Raw genomic sequence first — 15,634 nt, 5'->3', positions numbered from 1 at the left:
TCTAGTTGATCATTTACTATGCCAATTGAGCGCATTATAGATGTTTCATAGCATTCCAGTGATTAAAATCGTACAGTAGTTTTTTAAGCACACCTGTGGGCCAACTTTAAAAACTTCGCTACCTACGTAATTTTCATAATTTTTACAATATTGTAACAGCTTATTTTATATTTCATTTTTCGTGCTCATAATATTACATAGGTACATGCATCGACTATTTGTAGGGGAGTAAAATTTAAAAAGCATATTGGGAAATATATGACATATTTTTAAAAACCAAAGGTGTAAGCAGGTACTATGGTAAGCGTTGTTCAAATTCTATTTGTATACGGAGAGCATTTAATTTTTACAATATTTATTTAGCTTTATAGGTATTTGTATCTAATATAGTGACGTTAATACAATATGAGTTGTACGCATAACCGCTTCATTTATGTTTAAACTTTCCACAGCATGTGTAGGTACCTATATTTTATTTGTTTTTGGTGCATATAAATCTGGTGTTTATTTTTATAATAATAATATAATAATTGAATATTTAAAGTATAATAAACGATTTGCGTAATGCACGACATTTACACGCAGTGCGTGCGCGCAATACAATATCGCCGTAAACACATAATTACAATATTATATTATTTGTACCTGTACCTATTTACACAATATAAGGGCCATAATTATTTAGTTAGAAGTTTTTATTTTTTTATAATTATTCAAATATTCAAACATTATGATCCGGCGACTATAGACCGTGGACAATATAATATATATTATATAAACTGCACGCATTGATGATAATGATGATGATGATGATGATGATGTACTCGGCACGGTTGACGCGCGCGCATATGCCGCCCGTTCGAAAACAACAATAATGTTTATATATTTTTTTATATAATATACACGTTGTAATAATATCGGAATCGGTTTATCGACTGAGCGAAACGCACAAATTAGCATATTAATGCGTATCGATATAATAACATACAATATTAAAATATATACAATGCTCTATTAAGAGACAGGAAATTAAGCTTCCGCGTTGTAGTGTTTTTATATATATTTTATTCCGTTCCTTTATTATATATATTACACACGGGTTACATGTACATAATATATATATATAATATGTGCGTATATAGTTATATTCATATTGCACAAATTCCGGTAATATTTAATTACAAACGGATATTATTAGGCGTTACTGTTGCCGGGTCGACAGGAAGTTTCGATGTTTAAATTACCATTTTAATGCGTTATTCGTCAAATAATATATTATATACACACAGCATACCTAATATACACCTATGATATGAAATAATTCGTCCGAACGTTCAGGATTTACGCAGCTATTATATAATATTATACGCACTGCACAAGCGGGATATATATATGCTCAAATCGCCATAAATAAAGGTGCACTGCAATATTAGGTGCATTGCGTCTATCCGGTAAAGTATTATTTATACTGCTCAAACATATACATATATAAAACGATAATTTTTTTTATAATGATAATATAATCGAGCTACGCTGTATAATACAAACTATAAATTTACCCATCGCGGATGACGGACGCAACGCACCGAAGACCATTTTCCGCGTGCTTAATGTGATTTTAATAACGACAACTCAGTATCCAATGTCATTTTCTCCAAGCTCGGTGTGAAAAAAAAAACTACATGATAGAGCCGAGAGTGTACCCACATTATTCCATTGTTTTGTATTCCATTATAAATATTATTATCACACATCTGATGTGACGTCCAGTTATTGACTTATTTGACTGCAGAGTACCTATATGCGAAACTAAATATTGGGCCCTTTCGTTCAACGTAAGTCTAGAAAAAAGTGCAGTGACCAAAATCATAAATTATTGTCGTTCAAATGTATTATAATTTGTTTTAGTAACTTATTTACCATTTTAAACTCGTCTATATAAATTCTGTAATATATCTATTTACGACGAGGCCATTGAAAACGTAATTTATAAAAATTCAGGTTGCAAAGAAAAAAAGGCTTTCAAAAGAATACAAATGGGCTTTTTCTTGATGTGGCATGCAGGCCGTTGGACCTGACACGTACGTGAAGTGACCAATCATTCCCCTCACGACTTTCTCTGCACTAAAGCTTGCAGATATTAATTTCAGTTATATGGGTATTTTATAACCTAACCTAACCTTTTTAAAAATTGTAACTTATATTAAATCAGTAGACCACACTATGTATAATATCAGACATCAGTATAATATATATTTTCATTTATTTATTAGGTGTATTTTATTACTTTCCGAGCAACGTACATAGAACATTTGAATGAATATAAAATATTCTTAAAGCCGCTGTACATAAAATCGACCAATTTCTAAATGCAATCTATCGAAAGATGACATAATATTATGGGTATACCTAGCCATATATAAATATCTAGTTGATCGGCGATATTTTCTTGCGTAGAGGTGTATTGTAGGAATGTCTATTTATAGAACATGGGGCAGTGTAGTGGTGACAGAGACATTCAATTTCTCTTAGATTACAGACTACAGTTCTTGATTTGTAATTACATGGTAAGCTGAGCCCACGATACACAATCATTGAATCATATCACTCATAAAATGATGTATTGATGTGATTATAGTTATCACACTTGTCAAAATAATATAATTATTTACGATTATCTAAACGCTGACGCACCACGCGTACAACGAAATAAGTATCTTATTATGAGTCACATATTTTATCAAGACCTAAGCTCCTACGTCGAGTTTGACCGCTTGCCTATTTGTTTATCATACCAATAAAATGCCATCAAATTTTCGAAAGAACAATGGTTTGGTATAAAGTATGAACAATTGTACACTAACCGATGATCGCGCAAGCGACGAAAAAATGATAACAGCAAAAATTGACAGAAATAATAAACTTTTAACCTAACCCAACCCAACCTATAGTATAAGCTGGGAAATTTAATGCGCTTAAAAACTATAAAATATGCGTCTACTCAAAAATAGAGAAATGTGCTCCAATATTTCGAAGACATTCAACATAATGCAAATTAACTTAATAAAATAAATTTCCGTATTATTATATTTTTTTTTCTCTTCTTTGTTATGTTTAATGTATACAGCCTAACAGTTATATTATACCTATGTAATTGACAATTTTATCATTTAACATTGAGACGTAATTTATACTTATTGTTGAGCTGTAATAGTGTTAAACTTGAAGCTATTTAATTTAAAAATATCCCATTTTATTAATGGCTTGAACAGTAGGTACCTACTAATAGTTGATAGGTATATATACAATTTTAAAAATGTCTCATACACTATAAAAAACATTTATGATCCTATTTGAAACAGATGAAATTAAAGTTTTATTAAAATATCATATTCAAATTATATTAAATAATAAATATATATAATAAATGTGTGTGGTGTGTATCACTTATTTTGACCCATAAATGGAATTCCGCAATTTTCTAAACATAAAATTCACAGCCCTGATTACATGAAAGTAAAAAAACTGAGGTATATTATGACATTACGCGTCTACGCCGACTATACGGCCAAACTCAATTTTGAAGAGTAAAACAAATGTTCAGTGGAATTATTTGTGCCGTGGCAGAGCAGTATTACCGTTCTTTATACATAAATTATGTCTCAAGACCTGCAACACTTTATATACCTGTCGTGTACATGTCCTGGCATTACGATTGTCCGTCGACAAAATAATCGTTATCGACGGAAATAAAATTCTGCACGTGGACTTTATGACTTCTCATTGATAACCGACTCTTAAGTTCTCGATTTTCACATACACTGACCGCGATACACATCACAATCCTATCACTCACGATGTGTACGATGTGTGTATAGGACACTGTAGGACTGCATAATAATATGCAGAAATATATATATTTGAGTAACTGAAATCCAGCGTCCAGTCGTGAGCACCGCGGTTTCACATTTAAGTGCTACAAGTCTCATCATTACTAGCGAGTCGCGACCCGTCGGTTTATTATAATATGTACATACGAAACCAGTGTGTATATATATATATACGTGCATCTGGGACAAATGGACGCCACTTGCACGGATTTGCGTAAAACTTTCGCGGTACAGTTGACCGCGGGTTGTTAATTCCGGAGTTGAGACGTCCCAAAATAGATGAGAGCCGCGCTATATATACTTATATGCTCTGCTGTATATAATATATTATACTATAAGCGTAAAAAGCCCCTTAATCCGGTAGATCGAGATCGTCCACATCAAAATCGGCTAATTTATTATGCTTTTAATATCATTAATCAAAACATTTGGTTCGCACACCGCCCGCAATGTAAAATGCACTATAATAATAGCTAGTATACACTATATACATATACTTGCGACTTTCTTTGAAAGCTCATTACCGCAGCTGCTGCCCACAATGAGCACTTTCAATAATAATAAAATCAGAACATAACTACATATGGTATTAGGGAGGATTTGAATACAAATAAACGTTTATTCGTAGGCGTAGGTAACTAGGATCAATTTTTTTGTTTTATGTTTTTGTTTAGTAAAAAAAAAAAATTAAATACAACTGTAAATAGAAAAATTAAACTTTGATTCATTAGTGTAATTAACTATTACCTTTTTTTTGTTTGACCGTAGCCCTCATCATATTTATTTTTCATTATTATGTGAGCACATTTTTCTTAAAAACACTCGTCTACTAAGTTTCGCTATATTTGTTAGCGGCTTAAAATAAATACAAATGTACATTTTATAAATTGTTGATTCTGCGTATCGTCATTATTCAACAGATTGATAACATATCTTTCAATTTTGAAGATTTCCAAATTTAGAAACAGTCTTGGCAGCTTGTTTTAAACCAATTTTTGGTGTCGTCGAAGAAAACATACTTTGTGATTTATTGTACAATATATATGGGGTAGCAATTTAAATAGTTGTACTCGATGATTGTATTGTATTAAGTCCCAAAGATTCCCGATAATCCTCGTGTCACCTCAAATTCGAATGATGACTGGATCTTCATATGCCATTTGGTCACAAAATAAATGTAGTAAGCTGAAATTGTCACTCGTGGATGACTATACTTACCTCAAAAGTGTATCGTACATTTAAATTATATTTTACCGAGCACTCGTGTGTTGCCCTTATCACACACATTTGTTGTGCCCTCACATTAAAATATTGATGAGAATATGTAACTGTTGGAAAAATAATAACTGACCTCGTAATGATAATATTATTATTTTTCGATTTATGGATTCGATCCATGTACAGTATAATAAATAATAATATAATATATTATATATATTATCTATATATTAATAAACTACAACAGCGCGTTGGCCATATCATATGTGCTTATATATAGATATCTAGTATTACTCGCAGCTCGTTGTCTTTTATTATTATTGTGTGCGCAGACACGTTCTTATTGCTGTAATTACTTTTACAAACTATATATATAAAGGTATGTACACACACACACACACACACATAAATATATAACAATAAAACTAACGCGATAAATCTGTCCGTGACAGCCTATAAATATATATATGTATGTATGTGTGTGTATAATACAGGAAGAGTACATTTATATTATATTATTATATTATGTGTGCGAGTGTGTGTGTGTGTGATGGTGCTCGCTCGAGGGAGAGAATTATAAGAGAGCGTCGCCGGGTGAGTCATAGGTATTCATCAGCTGTCCACTAATATATAAGATCGTAACAACGACCCCTATATATATTTTTAAATAACGATAACGATAATGATAATGATAAGTGATAATGATTTGCAGGGAAACGCGAGCGCGGGGTACATGATGCGAGATACTCAGTTTATACATATTATACCCGTCTACGGTGGTAGGTATTATTTATTGGTTATATTACAAGCCACCGGTGTATATAGTAATAATTTGGGAAATTCGAAAATTTTCCCAGGCATGGTCATCGCATCCGCGACGTCGACACTGTGGTTGACGATTTTCCGTATGAGATTTTGGAGAAAAAAATTACATTTTCTATTATATTATAAGTATATGAAACTACAGACGATGTTATGCAGTCGGAGAATAGATTTTGTTTCTGCGACACATGAGATGATTACTATTTACTATTTTGTTGTTATTATAATATGATTATTATTATTATTATCATTTAACGATTACGAGTGGTTCTTGGGCATTATCCATGTTACGATTTAACAGTCTTACTGAAACTCGATGAACAGTGTTAATAGGTACTGCAAATGTCTGAAATTATTAATGAAATCGTTATGTTTTTTTCAATACAACGTTGTACGAGTATGTGATAATTCTTTGAATTCTAATGAATATAAATAAAAATTGTCTTCAATCATTTAACCAAATAAAATATTCTCACCTGTCACTTAGAGTATGTGTGGAATGCACAAAAATAATTTACTAATAGCATATCATTTAAACGACATTACACTAAAGTTCAATAAATAACAATATTTTTATTTTCTTCACAAATTAATCGAGTACATTCATAATGCAAATGGCTTATTAATATTATTTTCAATTAAACATGATTTAGCAGAAGGAAATATCCGTAGGTAATTCAGAAGATAATTTAAAATAATTTATATTAATGTAGGCACTTATTAATGTTCAAGAAATATTCGTGCAGATACGGAGAATAAAATGATTTCTGGCATCATTAAAAATGTTTAATAGTTTAATACTAAAAAAAATTTAAATAATTGTTTATATCTAAAAAAATAACCTGTATAGAATATATTATTAATATAATGTAACTGGTCGAGTCGGTTACAGTTTTTCGACTAATTTAATATTTTACTGCATATTATATGACATATGTATATTGTATGTTATATTGCAGCAAGTGGTAAAATCGAAAAAACAATTTTTCTTTTCAAACCTAAAATGTCAGCTCTGTTATTTATACCGTGTAGATAACTGTGATCCTAAGCTACAGCAAACGCTCTTTAACCGGTAATTCGGGCACAATAATTATTGTGAACATTATCAGGCAACATTATGATTTATTTTTAAGTTGTTAATATTGAATTATTGTTTAGCCATTCAGTGTCGATATCATATACATTAAAATATCCCGAAAGTGATGTATGGTTTGATTATGGTTTCGTTTTTAGTTTATACAGCATAATAAAATACCATTAAAGTGTTATGGTTTATGGGTACAAACCACAATATTTCAAAAATCTACAAGTATAATGTAAATATACACTATTTTTTTTTTTGTATTTGGAAAAAGTCTTCAACTATACAAAGGGTTTTGTCTACACGAGCAGATGAACTAATAAGTTAATAACTAGGAATAAACATTGATATACATATTATGTCCTTGGTCCTTATTCACACATAATTTGATAATGACACGGTTGCAGGGAAAAAGATTTGCAATTTGTTTTAGGCTTATAGTTTGGAAAAATATAGTCCAGTGCCTATTCGCTGAGGCGTTGGTATAGTGAAAGAGGGTTGTTAAGGATTTTGCGGTTTCCGGCGTATTTGAGGCAGTTGATCACTAATATATGTTCAATTGTACCAAATATAACATATTATTATATCAATATATAAACATTGAGAGGACGCCACACTCGCATGTGTTGTCGCAGTCTTACAAACGAGTAACATACCAAATTTACGCTCAGCAGTTCAAGTTTTGTGCTGTTAGCTTAAAAATTAGAGTGAATCGACCTATTATGAAACTTTATGTTAAGAACTTTATCTATGTTTTGTTGGAAGTTTTTTTACAACAATTCAGTTTTTAAGTGAGTTATCAGCATTTTTAATTTACATTTATTATACAAGCATACCTCGCTTAAAAACTGAATTGTTGTAAAAAAACTTCCAACAAAACACAGATAAAGTTCTTATCATCAAGTTTCATAATAGGTCAATTTACTCTAATTTTTAAGCTAACGGCATTAAACATGAACTGCTGAGCGTAAATTTGGTATGTTAAGCGTTTGTAAGACGGAGACAATACATGCGGGTGCGGCGTCCTCTTAAATGTACCAAGTATAATCCATAACGTTCAAATAAACTGTGAAAATCATTATATACTAATAAGTAATAATATTATATTATCAGAAGGCCATAAATCATAACATAATATATTATAGACACGTCCGCAGCCGAACGGGTATAGGTAAACTATGACGATAAAATTGTATAAAGGCTAGGTTCACATGGACGCGCGTACACGCGCGTCGATTAATCGCGCGTATTTAGATATGCGAGTTTCTTATACATCATTCACATGGACGCGCGAAGACGCGCGTACACGCGCGTCGATCACGACAACGACGCAAGATTTTATTTCCGCGCGTCTACGCGCGTGGCTTCGCGAAATTAAATACTGTTGATCGTTATTGGACCGTTCAGTTGACACGCGCGTTTAGGTGTTTGTGTACCCGATTTACGAAATAATATACATTTTTAATTCACTTATTTGTATAAAATAAATGTATAAAGGTAATATATTATATTAATAAAGGAAATAATATAATATTTAATTAATAATATTATTATTATTATTATTATTAAGGACACCGTCTAGACTCATTTACTATTCTAAGAATGCCAGTTATTAAATCGAAATGTATATTTTCAATTATTGTTATTTTTGAACATAATATGTTATTATATGATGGAATTGTGCTGGGGTTAATTTTGTGATCAATTGCGATTGTTACCGTGAGCAGCTCGTGTTACTCGTATCACTCTAATAATATTATAGCTACTTTATAATTTACTTTCACTGTGATCGGTTTGAATATCGTGTAAATTTATTATTCTTTGAAAAAAAGTGTTTTTTGTATAAAAAAATATGGAAATTAACATAGACACATTAATCAATGAAGTTGAAAAAAGGCCTGCCATATGGGATATGTCAAGCCATGATTACTCAAACCGAACAATGAAGAGAAGAAGTTGGGAAGAGTTGGTGCTTATTTTTTGTGGCACAGAAGATTCGGAAGAGCAGAAAAAAAGTTTAGGTAGGTACTTAATTAATCTATATTTTATTATATTAACGTTGTATTAAAATTTACAAAAATAGAAAATTATTTAAACCATTTTATCTTGCCATTCTAATTTACCTTCATTCATAAAATGATTGGTAAACTGTTTTCGAATCGTATCAGCATCACGTACATTACGACCAGTATAGGTTGGATTAAGATTTGATAATGGTGCTGCATAAAGCGTATCTTCATATTTGAAACCGTCTCTCACTCTGACATAGTTATGTAAGACACATATGGCTTTAACAATATTTTCTGCAAACTCGATCTTAACATCTAGTGGTCTGTGCAATATTCGCCATTTACTACACATAATGCCAAATGTGCATTCTACAAATCGACGGGCCAAAGTTAACCGATAATTAAAAATTTTTTTTTCGTACGATAAACTTTTACCACCATAAGGTCTCATTAAATTTTCTGTCATACCAAATGCTTCGTCAGCTACAATGACATATGGAACTTTTATATCATCAATATCAGTTAGAGGTTTAGGATCAGGAATATCTAATTTTTTTTCAGTCAATTTTTTATACAACGTAGATTCTTTATATAACCCTGAATCGCTGTCTTTACCATAACCTCCGATATCGACCCATATAAAACAATAGTTTGAATCACACAATGCCATCAAAACCAAAGAAAAAAAATGTTTATAATTAAAATAGATTGAACCTGAGTCTGGTGGTTGAGTAATTCGTATATGTTTCCCGTCCAACGCTCCTATACAGTTTGGGAAATATGCACGTTTTTCGAATTCGGTTGAAATATCTATCCATGTCTGTTTATTAGGTTCTTTCATAACAATATTCTTTAATTTCATCCATAGAATTTGGCATACTTGACGTATTATGCCACTCAAAGTAGATATTCCAATTTTGTAATTATAGTGTAATTCGGTAATTGAGCAACCTGTTGACAAGTATCTGAAAAATAAAAATAAAGACTTGATAGGTATCAATGTATAAGAAAACGATTCTGAACGGAGATCAGAGTCAGGCATTATTCGAATAAAAAATTATTATTGATTTTTATTTATTGTTTTAATTTTTATGATAATTCGTTATTCATAATTTATTGAAAGATTTTATTTATTTTATTTTATATCTTTATTCGGTTACTCATTATTTAAAATGACAAATACAGTTAAATCCAATAAACTATCAGATGAATTATTTGAGCAGATAAATAATCAATTATAATAAATAACAAAAAATCTAAATAAATATGTTGTTAAATCATACAAATTATTAATATTATTTTATTATCTCAATAATCGTTATTATTATATTATTATTACAATATACACCTAATGATCCAATATTTGTTATATTTATATCTTATTTTTTGTTTATGTACATTTTAATACAATTTATAAATAATTATCACTGCAAAATAAAAATCTAATATAAAATGTAATATAAAGTTTTATTTTGCATATTTTGACTTTTTAGTGCATGTTTGCGTGCATATTTTAAAATTTAAAATGCATATAAATCCGGTCTTTAATTATTACATATAACTATATATAAGTACCTAATTAATCTTATTTGAAAATTATTTGAATTTGTATGGTTATTTTATTATTTTTTACACTATTAGGTTACATGAGAATTAAAAAAATATATTAACGGCTGTAATTATAATTATTACTACAAATTTTTAATGTTATATTGTTGTTATTATTTGAATTTTTATAATTTATTATTAAATAATTATTAATTATTATTAGATTGTTAAATTTAGTAAAATTTCCATAAAAATTTGTTTGGTAGTTTATCGGTATAATACTATAATATCTACCAAGATTCACCGATTTTTGGTTTCTGCAGGATTAGAATTACAAAAAAGATGGAAAGGTCTTCGGGATGGCTATGTAAAGGAAGTGAAAAAAATGAAACAAATAAAGTCTGGATCGGGAGCGTCTGCGAGGTCGTCATATTTATACTATGGAAGATTACAGTTTCTACAGCCTACCATAAAAAAAAATTCGACCGAGAGTAATTTTGAGACTGCAGAAGTTGGTGATGATGAAGACGTAGAATCAGCAACTGAAAATTTGATTGAAGAAGACAGTCCCAGTGCTTCAAACAAGGAAGGTATTTTCAAAACTCCTCCTAACCACCAACGAAAAAAAATAAAACTTCATCCTGCTGATGAACACTTCGCAAAAATAATTGAAAAAAGTTTAAACCAAAGGAATGTCGCAGAGAAAAAAGAAGAAGACGAAGATAAATTGTTTTGTTTGTCTTTAGTTAAGGAAATTAAAAAAGTACCTGAAACAATGCGTTTAAAAACTAAAATTGAAATTTATAACCTTATTTTAAAAAATCAGTCAGTTTCAACTCAATCTCATCATCTAAATACTACAGATACCTCTCAATCTAACCATTTAGCCACAGCTTACAGTCAACAATATACACCACGATTTGCATATTCACAATACGATCATCCAAATTATACAACTGCAGTTCCGTATGGTACGCCTCATCAAATTTACAACACTCAAATGAACCAAAATAATATAGTACCATCACCTGTCAGTGACATTTCTCAAGAGTCATCAGATATTGATATATTTGGATAAAAATCTAATTTAATAAATATATAAAGTTATTCTATTTATATAGGTACCTGCTTATTTTTAATTTTGTTAAACGCCAAAGGTTGATTTTTTTATTTTGTTTTAAATTTTAATATTAAAATGTTTTTTCTTTCATATGGTTATATTAAAATTTACTTTGTTTTATAATTAAAGTAGTATAAAAATATGTTTCAGTAAATAATAATTTAAGCGACATTTTTGTTTGATTTCCCTTAATTATTATTAGTTATAATAATTTACACAGACTTACCTTAAAGTGACGATAAGTTTTTCGTTTGGTGATATGCAATATCTTATTGCATTTTCATCAGCTTCTATATCATCTTTAATTATGTCTAATAGATCATCAAATGATTTAATAGACATTCTAAAATAATTAAAAAATTTGTCATTGTGTTCTCGAAGTTTTGGATACAAGGTAATATACAGACTAAAAGAAAGTCTTGTTTTTAAAATTGGATGAACCCAATATTTTCTTTCCCTTTTTTGTCTTTGTCTTCTTATCCTTCGGTGGACAACCCATAAACACACAGCATCTACTACGTCCATTCTCGATGGATGTCTGAACTGTACTAAAATATTATTATAACTAGGTACTTTGATATCTATTATTTACTTACACTGCTTTATTCAATGCGTGTAAAACGCAGCTATCTGAACGGTCGTACGCGCGTTTTGCGGCGGGCTAACGCGCGTGTACGCGCGTCCATGTGAACCTAGCCTAAATGTAGGCGTTGCCCCGGCACGCAGTACGATATAATATAATATTATACAATCGTAAATATTCTACAGCCATATCGATATCCAGGAAAACAATCTCCACACACGATACCTAATACCATATAACTCACATATTACACGATATTATACAGTTTATTATATTATTATTATACATTTGTATACTATCGTTATCGATTATTTATGAGTTTTAATTTCTAATACGGTTCGATACCGCGCGCCGATATTTGCTCAGACCACTTATGCATATACGCCGAGTTATTTATTTAGACGTGATACTCGCGGTGTGTATCGGTAGAAATAATACAAAAGATAAACCGAGTGACGTCGACTGCTGCAGAGTATATAGAAATTTGAGGGCGAGAGAGGAAAACGATCTTCACAATAGGCGTCTTCTCTCATTTCGGAAACAAAATTAGATCAACCAACACCGTATTTTATTAGTCAGGACCCCGGAAGTTGATGCATTTGAACATTTCTACCACTTCAAACGGTCCGTATAAAATGCCAGATCATCCAATGAATCATTGGCCTGGAAGTGAAATAAAAGCATCACAATTACTGCATACTTTGTTAGTTGTAATCTTATATTAAATTGCACAGTTGATTTTTTCGAAAATAGGTATCAATAATATAGATTATAATATTCTTTCGTAAGTTTTATACTCATCGAGCATCTGCGAATCCATCTTAATACGAATTTGCGTGAATTAAACTTTTCCATCAAAGAAAAACACTAAAGGCGTGTGTCGGATTGGTTAAATACACTTGCAATTAAGACGATGATAGTCTTATAACGGTATGTGCAGGTACAGCAAATAGGAATATTGGCCACATATAATGCGACGTTTGCGAACAAAAAACAAAATGTTTACAATCACATTGTATTAAAAAGTGTACGAACATTACACACGGACAACTGCGGCGGAAACCGAGAGAAAAGACACAATATTATTGTAAAATAGGCACCTCTATGGAACATAATATGTAGCCGTGAGCCGATGTCTGATGCGCGCCTTGGGGTAATATATATATATACGCGTGCCCGATTAATAACTATATATATTGACCCGACGTGTCTCGGGTGCGATCTCTGCATTATTTCCATGTTCCCCGCATAACGATATTGATGACTGACCTCCCCCCCCCCCCATAGACCCTCGCGCCCACGGCAAACGCCCACGCGACGGATTGTTATCGGTCACAGGACGTTTTTTTTTTATTTTCCTATTCGCACATTTATAATCAAACACGACTGCCGCGGTTATTATTTTACGTCTGATCACCGTGGATTAATAGCAGTGAAATATGCGTTCGAGGCCCGGGAAGGAATACCGTATAATATTATATTACACTAAAATATTGATACAAACGTCGACGACCCGATGTTCGCCATATGTTCCACGCGTACGACGCAATAATTTCATAATGATCCGCGTACACCATGTATACCTATATATAATATAATGTATTTTTGTAAACCGAGAACCGACGATGATGACTGTATCGTGTGTTCTGTATATTTATATTTTTATCGGAGATCGTCGGGATCCCGGGGACTTGATTTATACTTATTTACATTTTTTTTCCCCGTCGTTTCCCCCATACGTTTGCAAACGAGCTTGTCAATATTACACCAAGCCATACGAGACTGAAATGTGCGAACGAAAAAGGAATGTAATTGGGTTCATACATAGATTATTTGATGAATCGATTTTTTGAATTTTGTTCAAATTTTCCACGGGCCTTATTGTTGTACAAACATTATATTGTATTAAAATATCAAGCACAGACTTATCGTTATGTTGTTACATAATTGTTTTAAAAATATAAGCAATACAATATTATAAGTATAACTGTATAAGTATATTGCACGTGTTTAGTAAAACTGTACAATATTGAAGTTACAAATAACCTGATCTATATTTTATATATAATATAGATTATAGATAATATATATTTTATATATATTAATATTTTATAAATAATTATAATTTATATTTTATATTTTAGATCATAATCAATAATTGAAAATTAACTTATCGAAATAATTGTGCCTTGAAAATAGAATTTTTTTATTCCAATTTCAGTCTTCAGACCTAATCTTATGTATACTATTTATAAGTACACAGTGTACGTAAAAACGTTTTTTCTAAAAACACAAACGTCAGCAGAGAAAATATAACACGGTATTTTCTTATACAGTATAATTACATATTATGTTGATGTATTATACGCATATATGACTTGAATTCCAAGACATTCAAGTCGGCACATTTATAGACCGAGGGATTTTCTGTTGGGGTCGATCCTGCTTTATAGTATAGTTAACGCGAGTACGACCATCGGGGGATGGGAATATGGGATGATGATGGGCGAGCAGGGAATATGTAATACTCCAGGGGGAGCCATAAAAACGTTAAAATAAAGAATTACACATTAAAATTAAAAATATGATTTCGAAATAATTTAGGACATTTAATAGATTGAAAAATAATAATAATTATATGTTACACCTATAAAAGTTATTCAGTGATATGACTATAATATAGAGGCGGTGCCACGGTCACCGAAGTGAACAATGTTGTTATTTTAATGGTATATTATAATGTATTAGTATACCTTACTGAATTATATAATTTTTTTTAATAGATCAAAATGTTTACTAGAATTTAATTTAAATTTTATGAATCTGTCGTCAATCATTTGCAGTTGTAGTTTGAATATTATTTTATCGACACAATGCTCATGTGTAGGATGAGCTGCAGATATGACTTGTATGCACTTTTGGAAATTCAACATTATAATAGGAATTTTTACGCGCCGCACATTTAAAATATGTGAATTGTATGTAGGTTTCACTGAAAAGTTAAAATTCTATATAGTATTATTGTCTACTCGGTGTCTTCACGAAACAATGTTTGTATATTTAATAAAACATGATTGTGAGCCGAAGGTGTTGGATATTTGTTTTCTCTCTACGACCAAAGCTCAACGTATAGCAAATTTATACTTAGCAGAACCAACCCTGCAGTGTTGTCATTTTTAATAATGGAGTGAATTCATATATTATCTAATTTTATACCATAGGTGAGAACATTACCCGGGTCCCTATGTTGGGTTTTTTACGATACTTTAATTTTAAACAACTTATAGGAGTTTTTAAATTGTAATAATTGTCATAACTTTCAAAAATATGAAAATATCATAAAAAAATCAACCGGCCCATAGT

General features: G+C 30.9%; 2 protein-coding genes across 3 annotated transcripts; one reads left to right on the top strand and one right to left on the bottom strand.

Moving 5' to 3' along the window:
* The first annotated feature begins 8,215 nt into the window (after positions 1–8,215).
* LOC111035696 lies at positions 8,216–11,715 on the top strand. The gene is made up of 2 exons (XM_022317423.1): positions 8,216–9,032; positions 10,892–11,715. Exons 1-2 carry the CDS (start codon positions 8,864–8,866, stop codon positions 11,644–11,646), a joined length of 924 nt encoding a protein of 307 aa, XP_022173115.1. The 5' UTR covers positions 8,216–8,863; the 3' UTR covers positions 11,647–11,715.
* Positions 8,937–12,279, bottom strand: LOC111035685 (protein ALP1-like). 2 transcript variants are annotated; one of them, XM_022317412.1, is made up of 3 exons: positions 11,915–12,279; positions 9,456–9,985; positions 8,937–9,389 (listed from the first exon to the last, which is right to left on the bottom strand). In XM_022317412.1, the coding sequence occupies exons 1-3, from the start codon at positions 12,211–12,213 to the stop codon at positions 9,103–9,105; spliced, it is 1,116 nt and encodes a 371-aa protein (XP_022173104.1). In that variant the 5' UTR covers positions 12,214–12,279; the 3' UTR covers positions 8,937–9,102. The 2 variants fall into 2 exon arrangements, with proteins under 2 accessions (XP_022173104.1, XP_022173094.1); XM_022317402.1 differs by having other exon boundaries at positions 8,939–9,985.
* Positions 12,280–15,634: the final 3,355 nt, after the last annotated feature.

Source organism: Myzus persicae, unplaced genomic scaffold, assembly GCF_001856785.1.
Source record: "Myzus persicae strain clone G006 unplaced genomic scaffold, MPER_G0061.0, whole genome shotgun sequence".
In the NCBI taxonomy this organism is placed as follows: Eukaryota; Metazoa; Arthropoda; class Insecta; order Hemiptera; family Aphididae; genus Myzus; species Myzus persicae.
The sequence above is the reverse complement of the archived record's forward strand: the minus strand, read 5'-3'. Positions and strand labels throughout refer to the sequence as shown.